At 37.6% G+C, this 15,779-nt stretch overlaps 1 protein-coding gene across 1 annotated transcript in view; it reads left to right on the top strand.

The window, feature by feature from the left end:
- Window positions 1-15,779, top strand: part of fam117bb (family with sequence similarity 117 member Bb) — a 67,206-nt gene that overhangs the window by 26,787 nt on the left and 24,640 nt on the right. Inside the window, exon 3 of the mRNA XM_051708834.1 lies at window positions 14,355-14,447. Coding sequence (XP_051564794.1) covers window positions 14,355-14,447 — 93 coding nt within the window. The remainder of the gene's footprint in view (window positions 1-14,354; window positions 14,448-15,779) is intronic.

Here is a 15,779-nt window from a genome sequence, read left to right as displayed (position 1 = left end):
AGGAACAGATTTATCTACAACTGTCCCGAAGTTGTGAAATTCCACAAAACAAGCTCCAGCCGCTAGGCGGAGCCAGCACGAAAAACAAAACCAGCATCCCGGTTCCTTGGATGATCAAGAGCCAAACTAACTTGGAGGCTGCGCAAAAAAAAAAAAAAAAATACACCATAACTTACTCAGCCTGTCAACTTTATAAAAGACGTCCTTTATGTGAGCATGTAGATATTTTGCAGTCATCCATAGTGTCCATTCTCGATCTGGCCAGGAACTTCAGTGTAAAAAAAGATCTTCCGTCAATACAAAAGTTTAATGGAGTCATGCCATAAAACAAACTCCAGCCGCTAGGCGGAGCCAACGCAAAAAGAAACAACAGCTTTCTCAGATAATAGAGTTCCTCAACCGCGAGGCAGTCCACTAATATAAAAAACATCAAATGGCTTACTCACTCCAATGTATTTATGAAGGAGAGTGCCTGATTTGGACACACAAATACTTTGCGACCATTCTTTGTTTCTATTCTCAGTTTGGCTGGGAACATCAGTGCAAAAGCTATCTTCTGTTGGTGTAAGAGTTTCTTGCATTCCCTGAACCGATCGCGTTTCTCTTTTGTCGAATTCGCAAAGTCTGGGAACAAGAAAATATTATGGTTCTTCCAAGAAAGCTTCCCTTTGCTCCTCGCCTGGCGCAACACGAGATCTTTATCGGATGATTTCAGAAATTTTCCCTCAGCAGATCTGCAAGCCGGGACTCTGTGAGCTCGCTCGATTTCCACTTTATGGCCTGTTATGTCGAGCAGACCCGGGAAGAGCTCTTCCAGGAATTTCACCGTATCTCTGTCCTCTTCATGTTCAGGAATTCCAACAATTCGTATGTTATTCCTTCGGCTCATATTTTCGAAATATTCCAGTTTTTCCTAAATTAATTCCAAATCTGTTTTGGATGCAGGCGGATTAATTCCCTTTCCGATGACTCAAGATAATCTATCCGTCTTTCAACTTCTGTCACTCTTGTAAACAACTCAGAGAATTTAGTTTCCATCGCCGTAATCGATCGATCGTATTACAGCGAGATCCTCCAAGTCAGCAACAACCTTCGTCAGCATTACCAAGATGTTGGACAGTTGACACTGAATTTCTTCTCTCGACATGCCATCCAAATCGAGTCCCCGGCTCGCAGGGCCGCCAGAGGCCTCAGCTTGAACACATAAGTGTCTTTTTTTTGGGGGGGGGGATTTTTCCCCTTTATCTCCCAATTTGGAATGCCCAATTCCCAATGCGCTCTAAGTCCTGGTGGTCGCATAGTGATTTGCCTCCGTCCGGGTGGCGGAGGACGAATCCCAGTTGCCTCCGCGTCTGAGACAGTCAACCCGCACATCTTATCACGTGGCTTGTTGAGCGCGTTGACACGGAGACATAGCGCGTGTGGAGGCTTCACGCTATCCACCGCGGCATCCGCGCTCAATTCACCATGCGCCCCACCGAGAACAAACCACATTATAGCGACCACGAGGAGGTTACCCCATGTGACCCTACCCTCCCTAGCAACCGGGCCAATTTGGTTGCTTAGGAGACCTGGCTGGAGTCACTCAGCACGCCCTGGGATTCGAACTAGCGAACTCCAGGGGTGGTAACCAGCGTATTTTACCACTGAGCTACCCAGGCCCCCCACGTAAGTGTCTTTTAATGTTTCCAGAGTCTGAGGATTTTGACTTCTTTGCCATGTTTACCTCAAAGAGCAAGTATGTAACTGGGTGTATCGAATCTCACCGGATTATAACGTGAAAATAATTAAACTATCAAAGTTCGCAGAGCTTGTGTCTCACATGTCTGCTTCTCGCATGGTGTCACGTGAACTCCGTGTAAATGCATTCTTATGTAAATTGTCCCATTGGGGCAATTAATGCAAGAATGGGTACTAACGATTTACAACCCCAATTCTGAAAAAGTTGGGACAGTATGAAAAATGGTAGTAAAAGCAAAAATGAGTGATTTGTAAATTATATTCACCCTTTGCTATATTGAAAGCACTACAATTAAACATTATATGATGTTTTACCTTGTGAATTTCATTATTTTATTATTATTTTTTTTTTTTTTTTGAAAATGTTCAGTAATTTCAAATCAGATGATTGCAACACGCTCCAAAAAAGTTGAGAGAGGTGCAATTTAAGACTAATAACAATTTGACAAGTTGAAATAAGGCAATGTGAAACAGGAGATGCAATTGTGTCATAGTATATAAGGAGCCTCCAAAAACAGCCTAGTCCTTCAAGAGCAAGGATCGTTCAAGACTTGTCAATTTGCCAACAGATGCAAATAATCCAGCACTTTGAGAACAATGTTCCCCAAAGACAAATTGGAAGGATTTGGGGCATTTCACCCTCTAAAGTGCACAATATATTATAAAAGATTCAAGGAATCTGGTCAAATCTCGGTGCGTAAAGGGCAAGACGAAAACCACTTCTGAATGCGTGTGATCTCTGATCCCTCAGATGTCACTGTCTTAAAAAAACAACATTCATCTGTAATGAATATCATGAACATGGGCTTGGGATAACTTGAGTTAACCTTTGTTAGTCAACACCATTCGCCACTGCATCCACAGATACAAGTTAAGACTTTACTATGCAAAGCAGAAGCCCTACATCAACACTGTCCAGAAGCACTGCTGACTTCTCTGGGCTCGGTCTCATCTTAGATGGAAAGTAGAACAGTGGAACTGTGTTTTTTGGTCTGAAGAGTCCACAGTTCAAAATGTTTTTGAAAAACAAAGCTGTCGTGTTATCCGGGCCATAGAGGAAAAGGACCATCCAAGTTGTTATCAGCGTCAGGTCAAAAGCCAGTGTCTGTATGGGCCAGGGGTGTGTCAGTGCCCATGGCATGAGTAACTCCCACATCTGTGAATACACCATGAATACAGGCAGATTTGTAAAAATTTTGGAGCAACATATACTGCCATCCAGCAACGTCTTTTCCAGGGACGTCCCTGCATTTTCCAGCAGGACAACTTCAAACCACATACTGCCCGGATTACAAGTGCATGGTTGTGTAAGCAGAGAGTGTGGGTGCTAGACTGGCCTGCCTGCAGTCCTGACCTGTCTCCAATTGAGAATGTGTGGCGCATTATGAAGCACACCATACAGCAATGAAGACCCTGTACAATTGTGCAGTTAAAGACCTGCATAATGGATGCATGGGGGAAAATTCCACTTTCTAAAGTTAACAAACTTGTGTCTTCAGTGCCCAAATGCTTAATAAGTGTTAATAGAAGAAATGGTGTTGTTTCATAGTGGTATACACTCCCGACATTTTTGGAGTGTGTTGCAATCATCTGATTTGAAATTCCTGTACATAATTTTTTTTTTTTTAAATCAATGAAATTCACAGGGTAAAACATCGTAATGTGTAGTTGTAGAGCTTTCAATATAGCAAAGGGTGAATATAATTTACAAATCACTAATTTTTTTTATTAGCATTTTTCATACTGTCCCAATTTTTTCAGAATTGGGGTTGTACACTAAAAAGTGTCTTCTGTTCATGTGTCATGAATAAGGCAAATTGACAGTTTTCATTGACCTGTGTTTTTTTATTTTATTTATTTATTTATTTATTTTTATTTTTTTATAAATGTCAAACTTCAATCTAGTTTTTATTCAGTATTCAAGCCTCAAAATACTTGTAAATCCTTATAGAATATTCCTTGGCCTTATAATCTTATAAAGTTTTCCAAACAAACTATACAAAATAATTTAAATCTAAAGAGCAACGCTTCAGTCATTCATTCAAGGCACCGTTCCTATAATTTATGCTTATAGAATTTATATTGAAATGCTACATTCATATAAACTCTAACATGCTAACATGCAGTGTAGTGACTGAGCAAACTCATTGGGCCTTAATCATGAAACATGAGCAAAACAAATTTGTGTGTATGCTTGTAAATTGTCCATTAAAATGATTGGGACAGATTCCACAGTAATTGTTTTTCTAATGATTTGCACACAAACTTGTTCTGCTTGTGTCTCCTGAATAAGTCAAATGTAATTAATTTTTTTATTAACCTGAAATGAGGGCTTGACGTAATTTTTGTCGCACACAGCCTCGCGAACAAGTGGCTGCGTCGAGTATAAACCAGGCTTAAGCGTTCTGACAGTGCGTGGTGCATTGCGTGTAGTTATTATAAGCGAGCAAACTTTGAAAAGTTGTGTCTTAAATCATCCTCCTTATTTAAAGCATTGCTTGTGTATACTCACCGCATTCAACAATAAATGTCAATTTTAGCCATGATTGGACATTTAAATTGCCCGCTGTAAGCAATGTTCCCGTTACTATGCATAGTCCACGGGTTTATATGTGAGATGTTGTGGACAGCATTTTTTGTAGAGTCTGTTGCTGATTCTTTATGTTGGGGTGTCTGACAGACAACAGATTGCTCTACTACACTGTTGCAGAAGATAAAAACTGTTTAATGCCATGAACTACATGTTGCGCACCCACAATAATCTTACATGTACACCTTTGAAGTTTTCTTATTATAGGGCTGCCCTTTGCATCCACATATCCCCAGAAATACATCCACTAAGACGTTTAGTTGTGTATGATATGCATTTTTTTCATCAGTGCTAATTTGCAAATAATCGTAAAAATGGTTAACTGCAATTGTTTTTTCTCAGACTGTAATCTAACCGTCAAAAATTCACACCGCAGCATCGCTTAAGATGAATCCAAACGGGTGCTCATGTTGTTTCAGGAGGGGTGTTGTCCTCCAAAATTGACTGCAAACTGGAAAGCCCACCTCATGATTCGATCAGCTCCGCCCTACTTTTCTCTTGTGCCCATTTCATTTAGAAACATGTCACATTATAGGCATAAAATGGGTTTCACTTTCTAGACAAAATTAAACGGTATTCCATAAAAATAAAAAAAATGATCTGCTGTATTTCTGAATGAAACAGAATATTTGACAGAAAATGTTTAATGTAATGCGGGAGTTAATTTTATCTGTCAGGACTTGATTGGAACGTGAAAAGTGGGTTATGATATTATTAGTTCTGAATCATAGAAAGTTATTTATATATTCATGAAATATTAAGAAAGCAAAACGTTTTTCTTGTTCTGAAGAATAATGCACATTACGACTAGGAGCATTCATTGAGAAAGTAAAGGGGGTCAATTTTGGGTTAAAGGTTTTTTTTTTTTAAGATATTGCGGAGCAAAAGTGGAGGTGGGCATATGTAGTCTTTTATATTTACAGACAGAGAGGCTGAGCCTCTTGTTGTACAGAGCAAGAGAGGAGAGGTGTTGACCGGTTTCCCTGTGTGTTTATGATTTGTATCCAAGGCCAAACTAAAGTGTGTCAACATGTCTCCCTGATGAATGAGTCTGCTAATTAATAGTGTGTGAGAAAGAGAGCATGTTTGTTTGCATGAAAACATATCTGTTAATGGACAGTGAATTTTGACACCGGTATGGAATAGAACAGGAGAATGTTTTTGGGAAAAAAACCATTGGAATTTAATAGGACTGTGCATGTTTTATGAAAACAGAGTTGGAAAAGAGACTCTTATTAAATATGTTTTTGATTGATTTTGTCTTACGTCTAACACCCCGGGCTGTTCCCAGGCCTCCAAAGCCACAGATTTTATTATCCTACACTGCGTTATACAGCTTTGACTCACACTTATGAGTGATTGAGAGAGGCAGAGAAAGAAAGATTGCTTTTCCATGCATCTTAAATATGAGATGCTTATATTCTCATCTTATAGATATGCTTTACTGTGATCCAAAAAAGCCTGGAGCTGACTGGTAATAATTTTATTTGTTTTTATGAGACATTTTGAGTGAAAGCTTGTGAATTTTTTTAGTACAGGCATTTTGAGCATATGTGGAGTAGAATAATCCAGGATTATGTGGAGTTGGTAGGGCTGGACGATGTGGCTACAAAAATGATATATCAGTATTTTTCAGACAATTTACTATATTCGATATATATCTCTATTTATGAATTTTCGCAGACAGTGCACACATACGAGGACCGTCTGCATGTCAAGAAAATCTGGGCCGCACAAAGACCGACTGCTGATAATGAAATTTGCGTCATGCATACTGTGCATGTTCCGATCAGCAATGCGGACGACCGAAGTATACGTTGGCCTTAAATCTCTGGTTTCTTGTCGTTAACGGCTGCTCATGACTTGCGGCAAGAAGACATGCAGGGATGGGTTAAGACAAGCTGAAATCAAGAGATTTCCAAACCTCTCAAAGTCTATGAGTGCTTGCAAGTGTGTTTTTGCAGTGCCTGCTCACCTATCATTACCTGTTAGTGTTTGTTCTCACACTGTAATGTTTTTAAATTGTGTGCTAGGAAATTGGCCATAGTACAGGATATAGTCACAGCTGAGTGATTCCCATAACTCTCCAAGCTGACGTCTCTGGATCTACTCTACTGCTTGTTAGATGTAGGTGAGGTGTCAGACAGAATTGGTTGGTTTTTTATATTTTTCCTGTTAACGTTCTCTAAACCTGCACTTGTCTGATCCCTCATTGTGTTTTAGACTTTACAGACACTTCACTTGGAGAATGCAGTGTTTTGGCAAGGTTTGTTACATAGCTGTAGGCTACATGTTTTTAGGAATGTTGTTTATGTTGGAGGGAGGTGTGGTCTGCTTTTGAGGGTATCTAAGGTAGGGGTTGCATAGACTAGTCGACTATAAATAATGTAGTTGACAATGTCAGCCTGAAGTCGACTAGTCATTTGCCACGTGATTTACAAAACGCATTTGTAGGAAATATTGCGGGAGGTGGATTTCCGAAATGTAGTATGGCAAAGGAAGACTCGTTCATATTAATGAGGGAAGCTCTACCTGATTTGTTAGGTTTAGGGGTTGGGTTATAGTATCAGGTAGTGTTTTCCTGATGAATATAACTGAATCGTCCAATTTAGTTATTGCTTTATTCATGAATATAAATAACTCTTCCCTTGTCATCCTACATTTCAGAAACATGCCAGCGGGATTGGAGGCCAATGAATCTGCACTGAAAGAGCAAAGTGGCTCAAATGTACTTTGATAAAGATGACACAGATGCTACAGTAACCTCCAATATATGCAAAGTGGCCTTTAAATACAACAGAAATACTAGTGCTATGCATAATCATTTAAAAAGTCTACCGCTAGAGCTTGTAAGTGATTTTCAATTTGATCTTTGTGTGTTTGGACATCTGACATGGTTGCTGTTCGCGCTGTAAAGAATGCGATTCGGCGACAATTCAGCAAAGCACTTGAAGTTGGAGTACAATGACATAACTGAATGCATCCCCATTCTCCACGCTAGATCCCGTGTCTGCCCGTAATCATATGTACAAGCGGCTGCAAGAGGACGGGTAACCGCCTAAAGCTACAGGTAATCCAGGCTACACTAAAATTTGTTTTGACACTTATGTTAACTTTTAGCTACATTATAGTTCGATATATGGCTACCTGTTGTTGAAATAAGTAGATTAACGTTATGGTTTATGTTTATTCCATCCGATCCGTACACATACAAAATGATGCTCAGACCGACGTTCATAATTTCCAGCTCTCGAAGAGAAAAATGTAGTTTAAACCAAACCCAGCTCTTACTTTGTTTGGGATGCAGTAGAAAACGCTCACTATTACTGAAGTATGTATTATGTGTACTAGGGATGGGCATTTTCCAAAATATTTGGAGTCAAGTACTCAAAAAAAAAATAAAAAAATATGACACATACGTGAAATTTATATTTCGTTTTAAGAAACGTTAACAAGAACGGTTTCAAAATAAGATAACTTCATCAAACTATGCTAAAGTGAACAATATGCATTCATAAAGATTTTAAAAGTTATAAAACATTCGTACTCACCCTTAGAAACATACAGTAGAAACCAATACTGATGGCATAAGGGTAATTCACATATACAAACTCTGAGTCTACATAAAGGTCATCACATTTTTGTAAATTCACGTATCAAGCAATGTGAAACAAGTGGTGAAAGTTGGCGTTTTATATGTGCTCTGCCCGTGTTAAGAGAATTAACGCACTTACTGTCCGATAAGCTTCCGAGTTTCTCGTACCGCTTCACAGTTTCTTTCCACCATAAAAGCAATAAATCATCATCCGTTGGTTTGCATGACTCCAACAAGAACCAAATATCAACAGAGTACAATTTCATAAGAATCAAAATATTACAAGTATTGCTAGTGGTAAACTAGACTTTGCTTTCAAAATCACAGGCGCCATCATATCTTTTCTCATCCAACACCTATGACCCCCAGTGGACTCAATTTTAACTCCTAGATTTGGTGAGAGATTCAGAGGATAAGAACAGTATACAGCGCTGCTCACAGCATGCAAATGCGCTAAGAAAAATGAATTTGCAATATTCGAGTAGTGTTTTTCGACTAGCTGGTGTAGAACAAGTACTCGATTAGTTGATTACTTGTGCACATTCCTAATGTGTACTATGCACAGTATGCAAATTTTCTCTCTCGCTCTCTCTTTCTATATATGTGTGTGTGTGTGTGTGTGTGTGTGTATATATATATGTATATATGTATGTATATGTATGAAGTACCAGATGACCTACTACATTTTCCGAAATTGCAATATACAACAGTGAACACTGCGAGCAGTAGTGCATCCCACAACACACTGAAGTTTTATTAACTTTTTTTTTTTTTTTTTGTCTAAATGAACTTGTGATGAATTAACCTGATTCGCTATTTAATTGGGCTGCCAAGTGTATGCAAATGGTTATGCAAAATTGGACAAAAAATAACAGTTTTTATGGCTGATATGATGAATGGATGTCACATGCTGAGTTATACATGCAGTGTGTTGAGGTCATGTGTCAATGATGTATCGTACTACTATTTGAAACTATTTGTTTATCGCAGCATATTTCAGTCATAATTCAGTCTTATTCGATTGTTTCACTTACTACTTTTAACAAATATTAGGCAGTATGCAGTCTACTATGCAGTATGCAGCAGGAACTATTTTAATATTCCATTCTGAAATTAACCTGCTCCTGCTAGGCATGTATGAGATATCTGTATTAGCCAATATTCTTTTTTTTTATTTTTTATTACGAGTCGATATACATCATACATCTAAATAGGCATATGCAGTTGAGTGCATAAGTTTGCACCCCCTTGATGTTTATCATTTTAAAAATTAAGAGGGACTATATATATATATATATATATATATATATATATATATATATATATATATATATATATATATATATATATATATATATATATATATAAAATGCATTTAGTTTATTTAGTCCTGCCCTGATGAAGCTTTTAAATAGTAGATATTTACATATATTCCACAAGACAAAATAATAACTGAATTTACACAAATGATTCTGTTAAAATGTTTACATCCCCTTGGTTGTTAATGGGGCTGCACGATATGGGGAAAAATTAGATTTGTGATAAGTAGTTAAATAATGATATATGCGATGCAATAATCATTTGATGTCATCAGAGTGCGCAGATCATTGGAACCCCCACCACCCAAATATACTGTAGTTTATTGGGAGGAATAAAAGGACTTGTATGCCAGAAATCACAGTCATAATTGTCTTTTGTTCCAAATTACATATAGACAACTTGCTAAAATGTGTCAGCTCCCATGTAATCCGCCAATCTGTTGAAATGACATGGATAAAATGAATGGGGAATATCTCTTGCTTTTGTTGTGCTTTGGGTCTGCACCTATGCACACTGCATGGACACACACCAAGCGACAATCGCATGCCCATAAACGTTACTTTTTACAGTATTATCGCAAGCCCTTGTGATATGCATATCGCAGTGTAATTTGCGATATTTCAATAAATGTGATTATATCATGCAGCCCTTGTTCTTAATATGGTGTGTTGCTTTCTCGATGATCAATGACAGTTTGTGTCTTTTGTGATAGTTGTGCATGAGTCCTTGGTTTGTCCTGAGCAATGATGCTGCTCACTGTTTTTAAGAAAAAAACATCCAGCTCTTGACACTTAGGACAATTGAGGGACTCATACACAACTATTACATAATGTGCAAACATTCTTTGATGCTCAAGAAAGTAACACACTTCATTAAGAACAAATGGAATGTGAACTTTTGATAAGGATGATTTGCATAAATAATTTTTCTTGTCTTGTGGGATATATGTAAATAAATCTGTTATGTAGCTTCTGAAGGGCAGTACTAAATAAAATAAAAACAATTATATGTTTTTTATATTTGTATAAATTCTGAAAGGGGTGTGTAAACTTATGTGTTTAACTGTATAAGATAATATCAGGGCTTTTTCCCCAATTCAAATGGTAATGATAAACTTATAATTAGAATGAATTGAATTGGTTATATCCTACAACAGTGGAATAGATCTTATCTATACTAATGCATGTTTTTACTTGAAGCATGCAATATTATAACATTGTATATCTCTTATTGGCTAATTATATGAAAATAATAATAGTTTTAGCAAAGTTTATATTTGTATGTGTACAGTCCTGAGGACATCTGGTCTCTGCTTTGACTACAGTGTTTGCTGTTAAAAAGTTATCTTTTAGTGAGTTACCTCCTCACAATGTTGAACGGCACACTGGCTCAAAGGAAGCTGAGAATCAACTAAGCCCTGCACCCTACGTGCCTCTCCACACTTGTCTTTGGCAACAGCAGCTGTATTTTTCATTTAGGAAGGAAGTTTGCAAAGATAGTTACACCAACCAAGTTCTCTATAAAAATTAGCAATAAGCAGTTTGTTTTCAGGATGTAATTTTAATTTTAATTCACCATCCCCCAGCATCTTCCATATATGTGTGTGTGTGTGTGTTTTGTGTACGTGGGGGTGATTTCTCCTGTCAATGGTCTTTTTGTAAGATTGTGCATGAATGAATTTGAAGGGCAGGCTAGACAGCCTATTGATATGGTCATAAAACATGAAGAGCAGGGAGAACTCCTTTTTTTTCTTTTCACTTGTTCTCTAACAGAAAAGCAACTCTTTATGACAGTATAGAGCAGGGTCCCAAATTAATTTTATGCCACACCTGCCAGTGATTGGTGAATTGAGAAAATGTATCGTCCATAAAAATGTCTTCTTTTTTCTGTTTTTTCCTTGCATATTTTTGACAAACAGCACAGAGCATTGTGTCATTCAATAAGATGAGCCGATCTCCAGTTAAACATTGTGACGCATTGCGATTTGGTTCCTCATATGTTTTGGTGGCTTAGTGCGAGGAATATTCCACATATCCTCACTCCCCCTAGTCATCAACGGATCACCTGTTGTAGTCGAAAAATCTTTTAAATTCTTAGGGACAATAATCTCCCATGACCTAAAATGGGACAATAACACTGCCTCCATTACTAAGGATGTACTTGCGACAGCTAAGAAAGTTCAACCTCCCACAAGCACTGGTGACACAATTCTATACAGCCGTCATAGAGTCTGTCCTCACTTCATCCATTTCTGTGTGATTTGGATCAATTACCACATGTGAGAGGATGAAACTCCAGCGCATCATCAGGACAGCTGAAAAAAACCATTGGCTTTAGTTTGCCTTCTATACAAGATCTTATTGATACAATGCAGAAAGCGAGCAATTAAAATAACAGGACTCTTCACATCATGCCCACTGTATTTTCCAGTCTCTTCCATCTGGAAGGAGATTCAGGTCCATTAGAACAAAAACAACCAGACACAAGAAATAAAAAATTCCTAGAGCAGTATCTTTGCTGAACACATAAGAACATAGGTGGCGCTGCTCTCCCTAATATCATGAGCCATTTGCTTTTGCACTCTCTGTCCATACATACAGTACATATTGTATATATGTTATTCACTGTTGTACACCTCTGCTTCTCTCTCTTTATCTATTTGCACATATTTGTATTTACTGTATTGTATTACATGTCTGTACTTATTTTTTTTTTTTGGTTGCACAACAAACTAGTGCTGCAACAACTAATCGATAAAATCGATAATTGTCGATAATGAAAATCATCGACAACGAATTTCATTATCGATTAGTTGGATATATGTCACTTTACAGCCCAGTGAAAATGAGTTGCATGATGTAACTCGTTTGAAAAATGATGGAGACAAGTTGAAGCGGAAAAAACAGGACCTGAGTTGTCCAGCACACGAAAGCACTTTATAAACACGTCAAAGAAAATCATAATAAGCATACAGTTTAATGTGGAGTGGCTGCTGCATCAGGTGCGTTGACAGAGTACTTGTGCCATTTGATGCGCAAGAGTTGTTTCTCTCCAGCGCATCACTTACATTTTACTGCTATTTTCTATGTTTTATAATGTAAACATGTTATGAATTCAAAATCGGCCGTGTATTTCGCAAAACTGTTTTTACTGTTTTAGCGAGTCTGTTAAACTCGTGCGAGCGTGCATGCACATCCATGTCAATCAAACTGTTCGCAATGGAGAAAGGGAGCACAATCATTTTGAATAAACTGTCCAACATCATACCACGATTTCAGTTTCCATGTAATCAATTGTGCAGCTTTCATAGATGTCAGACTGAAGTCTCAGCAGTCAAGGTGTGACGGATTTTAAAGTTTTCTCCTGCTCATGTAAGCTCATGTAATACAGTGAGCACCGGGATGAGTCTTATCAGCACGAGAGGGAATTTGCACAGGGTTTAGAGATGATTGTACTATATTAAACTGTATATAATGCTGAATATAATGTATAATAATGCTAAGGGTCCTGATATTTGAAAGCCCTCCTGATAATGCCAAATGTAATGTCTGATTTCACTAGTAAATTTATACTATGGCAAACATTATTTTATTGCATAAGCATACACAGTTTTTTGAAAAGAATAGTTTGGAAACATGTAATCAGTGAAAATACTATTAAAAACTATAATATTAAAATACTTAAATGTATATAATCAGTGACAGTGTACAAGCATATGTATCTAACATAATTATGTATTTTTCAGCTGAGCAGTATTATTAATATTTCAATTCACGTGTCACTATTGCCCTCTTCTGGGCTGATTATTTTTTTTGTCCCACTCCATGCCCTATAGATCAGTTTACTCTTTAATGATGAGCACTTTTTATTAAGTTTTACAAGTAAAGTAACTGTTTTGCTTATGTCCTGAAAGTAGTAATAATAATAATAAATTCAAATGTAACTTTTCATGATTCAGGCTTTGTTCAAAGTTTTGTGAGTATCGAATCGTAAATTCAGTAATGTAAATCAAATCCTTACGCCCTTTATCATATCAGTTCTTTGAAAAATCTTATTTTAATAAAATACAGAAAATAAAATGTAATTTTTATCCGATTAATCGATTAATCGTAGAAATTATTGAAGATGAATCGATTATCGAAATAATCGTTAGTTGCAGCCCTACAACAAACACGCATCTGGGATTTTACTAATTTTGGACTTTGCAGTCTTTGTTAGTGCCCATCACAGTAAGGAAAGACTATGATTTGTTTTTATTTTTTACTTTCAGTAAATACAATTTAAAAAATATCTGCTGATTAATCGATTATAGTTTTTTTTTTTTTAACCACTTTAGGTTTCGGCAAAATCTGTTGGTCGACCTCTAGTTTGTTTGTCTTCATTTGATTCACATAATTTACATTAGAAAGGTCAGACTATCATTCTTACAGTTTGATTTAAACAAGTTAATGTTACTCCTTCCTTATTTTTTATATTTTTTTACCTTTATTTAACCAGGAAAATAGAAAATCTCTTTTGTGAGAGTGTCCTGGCCAAGACAGGCAGCTGTGGTTACACAACAACACTCACACAGTATACACAGAATAAGTATATGCATGTACATAAAATAAAGAATGAACTACAGAAACATCAGAATCATAGACTTGGAAAAACTAAAGAAGCATAAGACATCTGATTATTTAAATGTCACATTTATCACAGGTCAAACAGGGGCAATAATGGTCAGTCATAACATTTGTAGTCAGATGTGCCTGCTTCCAAATCGTTCAAAATTACCTTGAATTCATTTAGCGAGACCAGTTCTCTAAGATTCCATTGATTTTGCAGCTGATTCCAAGCAGATGGAGTTGCATATTTAAACGCCTTTTTACCCAGTTCAGTACGGGCTTTAGGGATAAAGTTACAACCAAATTGCCAAAGCTACTTTTACTCGCATTGGGTGCATGATGGGTGTTAAATCTGAACCCTGGTCAATAGTCAACATCAACAGGTACTTCTGAATTGAGGCAGGTTTTTTCAAAAGATATGAAGTTTGCCATGATGGCACCTCTATAAAGTTCTATCATGCTTTCATGTCTTATAGTCTTGTTATCTGTCTCTCTTTCACAGACCCCCAGCGCCTGGGCAGATGAATGCGGAGAGAAGAAGAGGGGCTGTCACAAGCGCTCCGCGTCCTGCGGCAGCACTGACCAGCTTAAAGAGGTCAGGACGCGTTTAGGGCCTGATCTTCTCTCCTCCCCCGTGCTTTGTTCCATTCAGCGGGAGCGGGGCCGGGGCTGGACCCCCTCTCTGTCTTCCCCCCCCCCCCTTGTGTGATTGTGGATGAGAAGACGGAGCAACAGGCTGTTTGGGGGGAAGATGGAGGCCCTGTCATTATCATATTATTGGCAGGCTCTAGTGAACCTGAAGCAGCCTGGTGTCACCTCACATTACACCCTCCCTTCCTCCTGTGTTTGTGTGTGTGTGTGCAACCTTCCATCCCTGGTCACATCCTCTAGTGGCTTTATAAAGTGTTCTTTCTATTCAGTCCTTCTTCCACCACTTCAGATGTCTCCTTTCATTTTCAGTCTATCTTAGCCAGAGATAGTTTATTAGTGAGGTGGACTGGTTTTTCTCCCATTTATTTTTTATTTTTTATTTTTTTAAATATTTTTATTACCGGTGCTTTTAGTCTGTCATTTACTCACCCATATGACTTTCTATTTTCCATAGAACTTACAAGAGGATTTTAGGCAGAGTGTTAAGGATTGACAGCCTCAGTCAACTTTCACTTTCATTGTATGAAAAATAGAGCTTTGTCAACATGCTTCAAAATTGTGTTCAATGGTAAAAAAATAAATACAAAAAATATTGTAAGGTTCGGAATAATTTCAGGGTTTCCGCAGGTCTTAAAGTCTTAATTCGCCTTTCTGCAAATTAAGGCCTTAAAAAGTTCTTAAATCGGAGCAACAAGTCTTAAAATCATAAGGTCATGGCATTAAATGATTTATGAGGGACTGTTTTCTTGTTGTGTTTAAGTCATTTTAAAGTAAAGAGTAGGCCTGTTTTCTGTGCCACATGCCTTAGATTAGATCGCTAAATATTCATTGAATAGTATACAGTAGGTGGCGGTATGTGCCGCTTCATCTGTCAGTAACCGTACAAGAACTTGGCAAACATTCGCAGATGCGCCTTGTTTAGAGATTTGTAGTTCGATTGAGAGGCCTGTAGATGAAGCAAACAAGGTTAGAATAGATTAGCACAATGCGGACGTTCCATAGACATTCTATGATGGTACAATGGCTAGGATACAAGAGGTCGTTCTTTTTGAATGGATATCTGTGGAGGAGATGCTTCACAATGCTGAATAAACCGCTTTTGTGAGGAAACATTTAATGAAATAACTGCCTGTCCGCTAATCTTCAACATGTTTTACACTAAATCCTTTTGGAGTGAATTATGTGTGGACTTTACTATGAGGAATTTGCTGTATTATAAGAAGTCACAGATGATTTTATGACCGGAAGGTGTCAGTTTACAGCTCTCTCCATTCAT

This window comes from Myxocyprinus asiaticus, chromosome 10, assembly GCF_019703515.2.
Source record: "Myxocyprinus asiaticus isolate MX2 ecotype Aquarium Trade chromosome 10, UBuf_Myxa_2, whole genome shotgun sequence".
NCBI classification, from domain to species: domain Eukaryota; kingdom Metazoa; phylum Chordata; class Actinopteri; order Cypriniformes; family Catostomidae; genus Myxocyprinus; species Myxocyprinus asiaticus.
The sequence above is the reverse complement of the archived record's forward strand: the minus strand, read 5'-3'. Positions and strand labels throughout refer to the sequence as shown.